At 46.5% G+C, this 5,908-nt stretch overlaps 1 protein-coding gene across 1 annotated transcript; it reads left to right on the plus strand.

Annotated features, from left to right (window-relative positions):
* Positions 1-535: 535 nt before the first annotated feature.
* LOC104155862 (meteorin-like protein) lies at positions 536-5,628 on the plus strand (the record flags this gene model as incomplete). The annotated part of the gene is made up of 3 exons (XM_009697792.1): positions 536-1,118; positions 2,744-2,803; positions 5,312-5,628. Coding segments are annotated over 3 exons (960 nt in total), but the record flags the coding sequence as incomplete, so codon positions are not given.
* Between the last annotated feature and the right edge of the window lie 280 nt (positions 5,629-5,908).

The following is a 5,908-nucleotide window of genomic DNA, read 5'->3' on the forward strand; positions in this document are numbered from 1 at the left end:
AGCGTTCTCAAAAATGATACCCCTCTCCTCTGCGTTTTGTTGTCTTTTAACTAATTCTGCTGTTACGGATTTGGTTTTCCTCAGCGACGTGAGCAAAAGGAACTTTTCTGAAAGCAATGAAACTGCAGTGGCTGGAGCAGGAGCTCAGGAGCAGGGCCAGCACAGGCTGCTTGGATTGGAAACACTTTCTTGATGAATTCTTATTGGAAACGTTAAAAATAATTTTAGAAATTGAGGCTTTTAAACCAATTTTTTCAGATGTAACATCAGTACTCATTGCACAGCGCCTACTGCGAGTCAGTGGCTCTCATCCCTGGCCACCGACAGCGGGGATTTTCCGCAGAGCTGAGCATTGGCCGGTCCTGTCACACAAGGAAGTTTTTGTTGCTGTTTTGCAGAGAGAAGGTGCTCTCTGTCATTCTTCTGGATGCTGCAGACATTCGAGCATGGATTTGCAGGTCGGCAAAAGGGGCTGAGGCTCCTTTCCATGCACCCTGGTGCAGCGCCAGGTGTGAGCAATCCCCTCCTTCCCCAGGGCTGCGGGAAGGCAGCCCAGCTGGAGGAGGTGAACTTCAGAGTCGCTAAGATAGAGTCAAAATGGGGAGTAGGACCTGTCTCCCTGGACAGCCGGTGGGGCAGTGACCGCTGGGCTGCTCTGCCTGTGCCGTGGGTATCTTTAGTGACGGACCGGTGGCATTGTCTTGGCAGCGGTTTGAGCTGGGAGCCCCGTTCCCGTGCGGTGGAGCAGGTCCATCTGCGCTGCACCGAGGGCTCCCTGGAATGGATGTACCCAGCACGAGCCCTGTGTGTCGTTCTGGAGCCCAGCCTCTCCAGTGGCCAGCACACCACTGTCTGCATCAAGCCCGCCAGTGACTTCCAGGGTGCCAGCACCTACGTGGAATGTGCTGGGCAGCTGCATCTGGTGGTACGCGAGGCAGAAGGGGCTCGACCCCATCACGTGTCTTGCTTCAGTGCCCACACACCGCAACGAGTGGCCCTCTTCCTGCAGGCCAGCCCGCAGAGGGACATCAGCCGCCGGACAGCCAGCTTCCAGTACGAGCTGTTGAGCAACCAGAGCGCTGCTGGCCCCGACTTCAAAAAGATGGCCCTGGTCGAAGGTAAGAGCGGGACCAGCCTCGGGGCTCTGCTGCTGGAGCAGATCCAGGGTGGCATCCGATGTCCATTGACCTTGCCAGTGTGTCCCTAGTGACAGGAGCCGTTTGGGGCTGAGGGCTTTGTCATTGCGAGGGAGGTCCCTCTGCGAGCTGGCCGACTGTTTGCTGGGTGCAGCGTGTTTTCAGACTTCCACTGTGAGGGGTATCCTGTACAGGAGGGAACGCTGCAACAGAGAGATGCTGTCTCTCCGTTAGCAGCCAGGGTGGTCCACATATGCCCTGTGATCATGAGTGTGCCCAGCCCCTGGCAGTACCGTCACTGAGATCACCTGAGTGGGTTTTAGGAACCTAAATCCCATGTTCAGAAGGGATTTAAATTCGTCAGGAACCCAAGGCCTCAAGGTGGTTGCTGGAAATCAGAATGATCTTTTGAAGACAGGATTAGCCATCTAAATTGCTTGAAATTTCATTTGCTTTTCTTTCCTATTACACCAGCACAGTCCTGCACCCAGTAACGTGTATCCCCCTGCACACACACATTTATGTATCCAAGGAGCACTGAGGTTGAAGAGGGCTCTTTTCCATCCCAGTTCTGAAAAATCAGGACCCACCTGCTGCGGCTGTTCTGTTCCTGCTGCCCAAATAAAGAACCCCCTGGGCAAACCCCCTGTTAAAAAGGGGAGTATCCAAGCCATATTGCAATGGCAAGAAGCTGCCCTTGAAACAGAGATGTTAAATAAAAAGAGCAACTGTAGTACTTTTGGGTTGTCTTCTCCTCTTTGTGAGCCTTTCCAAGATGCTGCTTTGCATAGCTTTGCTGTTCTCTGGATCTTCGTGGCATGAACTGAGGGAATGTGCTTATTTTAGGAAGTAGTTAATAGGATCCCTGGCCTGATGGCCTAGTGCTCAAGACAGGAGCTTTTGGTAACAAAGGGGCTGTTTACCAAGTGTGTGGGTAACCAGTTACGTTTATGGGGGAGCAGAGCCTGATCGATTCAAGGAACCCTACGACCTGGTGTTAACAACTCATGAAGGCTTCAGATGTGGCGTGGGGTGTTTTGTTTTATCGCTACTATATTGAATGACTTATGCTGCTACCCCACACTCTGAATAAAACTTAACCACATCCACGCTGAATTACGAACATTTCAGTGGGCAACACGGGAGTGTTCCCTGGCTGTGGAGCTGCGTGTTGTCTGATGTAATCGTAGCTCCCAGCACACACAGAGATGCTTGTCTTTATTCTTCTCTTTTGTAATCCAGAAGTAATGTAGGAGGATCTTTCCCCCTTTCTGTCAAAACAGAACCAAATTTGAAAAGGCTGAAAAACGGTGGAGGGTAGGTATGTGCCAGGTGCTGTGTTCTCTGCTATATCTTTTTGTGTGCTTCATCAGTTGTTAAAGGGATTATATGCTATCAGGCCCTCTTGTCACTCAATGACTCTTACAAATCCTCGGTGCTTATTTCTTTGCTTTGATTGTATTTGCATAACAAGAATTTTGGTTTGCATCTGATCATAATGCTCTTTAAGCTAGTAGTTCTGCTCCATTTCCTCTCGTAATTCACCGGTCCTTTAGCATTGAGACATAGTACAGTATTATAAGTAACTCGCTGTTCTTTTTTTCTAGCTACCTGCCGTCCTTGTGACAACGTGGAACTTCTTATGGCCATTTGCAGCAGTGATTTTGGTAAGTCGACTGAAGGGAAGTCATTCTGCCTTTACTTATGCATTGGTTATTTGGATTTATTTGCTGCTTTTCTTAAAATAACAGCGTGACTGTGCTCTCTGATGTGAGAAAGGAGCTAGCTGTGTCAAAAATAATTTGAATGGGGGGAAAAAATGAAACTTAGAAGGGAGAAGCTTTCTTTCAAGATCCTCGTTTCCTGCAGGCAGAAAGGTTACGGTCTAAAACCGAACTGAAGGTAATTCTCACAAGTGTGCTGCGGGCTCTCACATGTGGCAAAGTCGCCTCTGTGTAGGCACACATACACACAGGTTATACGTGCTTGTATGTTCCTTTCTGTCCCCTTCATCTGTTTGTTGGGTTTTTTCCCCGATGATGAATATGCCCTCTCTCTTCCCTCGCAATTCGCACACTTCCTAGTTCTTTTTCTCGAGAGGTAGTGAGTTGTTTGCAACTTAGCTAAGGATTTCGGGTGATTTAAACTTTCTTTAGTGACGTACTAGTTAGGTTTCATGCCTTAGGAGAAAACAGAGCAGTTAATATTCTGTAAGATAAGAAATAACAAGAAATACTGATTTGGTGGTACATTAAAAGCTTTTTCCATTTTCTCTGCTTAATAATGCAATGTAATTTTTTTCTTTTTCTCTTGATCATGATTTGTTCATTTTTATTCCAGTAATTTTGCACATGAAAATTTGTACCTCTGATTATGTCCACTAGCTAAGGCTGTAGAGCTGCCTCTCCGTGTGGCCACAATTATATTGCTGTAAATGTACCTACATTTAAGAAATAAAACTATGGACTATATTTACCCCATTCAGTGTTTAAAAAAACCACCAAATTACTGTTTTCCTACTAGGGGTTACTGTACTTCAAGGCTACTAGTAAAATCAAATGCCAACGTTGTTGTGCTAATACAAAAACAGTGTAGAGCGTGCTTCCCTTAGAGTGCTTCTTTAGCTGCTTCTTTTTCTTCTTCTTCTAAATTAATGGATGCGATCCAGCCCATTGTTTCTACTTGATGAAGTTACCAGCTCCCATGGGAGGTGCTCTCCCTCTGCGCTGCCTGAAAGCCGAGGGACGGCCAGATGTGGGGGCCCAGGCACACAATGGGGGCACTCGCACTGACGGCAGCAACAGACCAGAAGAAACAGCCCTTTGAACGGGCTCTGTTTACGGCCTGACTTCCTTGCCCTAAGCTCACAAATCGCCAGCATCAATTTTTTTGATGAGAGAAAATAGCTGCTAATGAAAGTGTAAATGATGCTGGCAGTGAATAGGGGCTTTATAGTTCTTCTTCCGATGGGGTTCTCCGGTCGCTGAGCAGCACGGGAGCAACTTGGAAGGCCAGAACAAGTGCGTTATAGCTTGTCAATAGACTTGACTGATTAGAAGTGGTCACACACGGAGACAGAGAGCAGAGACATCTGTTACACAAAATTCTGGATTCCCTTGGAAATTTAATTAAATGAGGAAGTTCTTGGAAACTTCAGAAATAAGCTTTTTCTGCCTCTTGAGTTGTTGAGTTCTCTGTACCTGAATGGAAGAGATTTGTGGCAGAAGGGTGGTGATGTTCCCGTTGCGTTGGTCACCTCTCTTATGCTCAAGAGCTCTTGGCTCAAATGGTGGCATGTTTCTGAGCCTCCTCTGGATATGGGATTGAAGTCAATTCAGTTAGTAGAAGAATAATTGATTGCTGTGAAAAATGAGGCTGGTGAGAATGAGACAGGTGGATTCAGGACAGCAAACACCTGTCAGATGGGATGTTTCATTCTCCGTACAGTTGATGCAGAGGACGCTTTCAGTCAGAAAGTCTATAGCTTGTTATGCTTTCAGTGCCAGAAAACAGCTAGGATAACTTTGGGAGAAGGAGGTACACGTATGCTATGTGATTTTTAAATAAGGCTTTAAATAAAGTAATTTTAAGAGTTCTGTATGTTGTTCATCATCTCCCAAAGTGTCTTTTGGTCAATGGATGACATTTTCTTTGGGGGGGGCTGGGAGAGGAAGGCAAACCTTTAAATTAAAAACGTTGAACAAGCTCTTATTTTTTCCAACCAAATCATACTCTGGTTCTTCTTGGATCAACCTCTGTTACTGCTGCCAAAGGAAAAGCTTCAGAGTCCCCTGGAGACAGGAAGGGAGGCAGTCGGAGACAGTTGTTGTCTTGGAACGTAGACTGAAAAAACTGAATCCCTGAGCTGACCTCTTTTCATGTGCTCTTTTATCCTTTGCTGCTACTTTGCATTATCAAGCAACTTATATGTTTTTTCCACAGATGTAGCTGGTTCGAGTAGTCATAAAGCATGCTTCCAAGCACATAGCACTGTTTGCGTAGGGATCCTCTGTGTAAAGGATGCAATGTAAGCTCAGAAATGTGTCCGCTGCAGGTGGTAGGCACGCAAACCGCACAACAGATCTGTTTCTCCCATTATTTCATTCAGTGAGCTCCTAGTACCCGAAGTACTTACCTGCTGCTCCATAACCAGCTCCTGTCTTCTTCACATCTAGTGGTGAAAGGATCTATCCGAAATGTTTCCCACGATTTCGAGAACCACATGTCACAGCTTGATGTCAGCGTCCAAAAAGTCTACAGACAGAAAAACAGCATTTTCCAGCAGGATGAAGCGAGTGGTGAATGGCGAGGCCCCATACGAACCCTGCCACGATGCAAGGTGAAGAAGGGAGGTGGAGATTTCCTTTTCACTGGAAATGAACATTTCGGCGAAGCTTGGTTGGGCTGTGCTCCTCGGTTTAAGGATTTCATGTTCGTTTACTGGGCTGCCAGAGAAAGAGGAGCCAACCCCTGTGAGTTTCAGCTCAACTAACAGGAGTGTCACTGGAGTTGAGAGCTGAAAAATGTCAGCCTTGTTTTTGGATGCTGAGTCTGAAGTAGAGTTAAAACCAAGGACTTAAAGCTAACAATTTCACCAAAACTGGGGCCTGGAGAATGTGCTGGGGAGATGGCTCTGTGAGCCTTGTAAACTGACTTTGAATCCACATTTGCATTAGCTGCATTGGTTTCTCCTTCTTTGCATCTTCTTTGCCTTACAAAACAACTCTGAATTTTGAAAAGGTTGTCTTTTTTTGTGGTCAGAAGGCAGCTTG

This window comes from Cariama cristata, unplaced genomic scaffold (genome assembly GCF_000690535.1).
Source record: "Cariama cristata isolate BGI_N322 unplaced genomic scaffold, ASM69053v1 scaffold13033, whole genome shotgun sequence".
Lineage (NCBI taxonomy): Eukaryota > Metazoa > Chordata > Aves > Cariamiformes > Cariamidae > Cariama > Cariama cristata.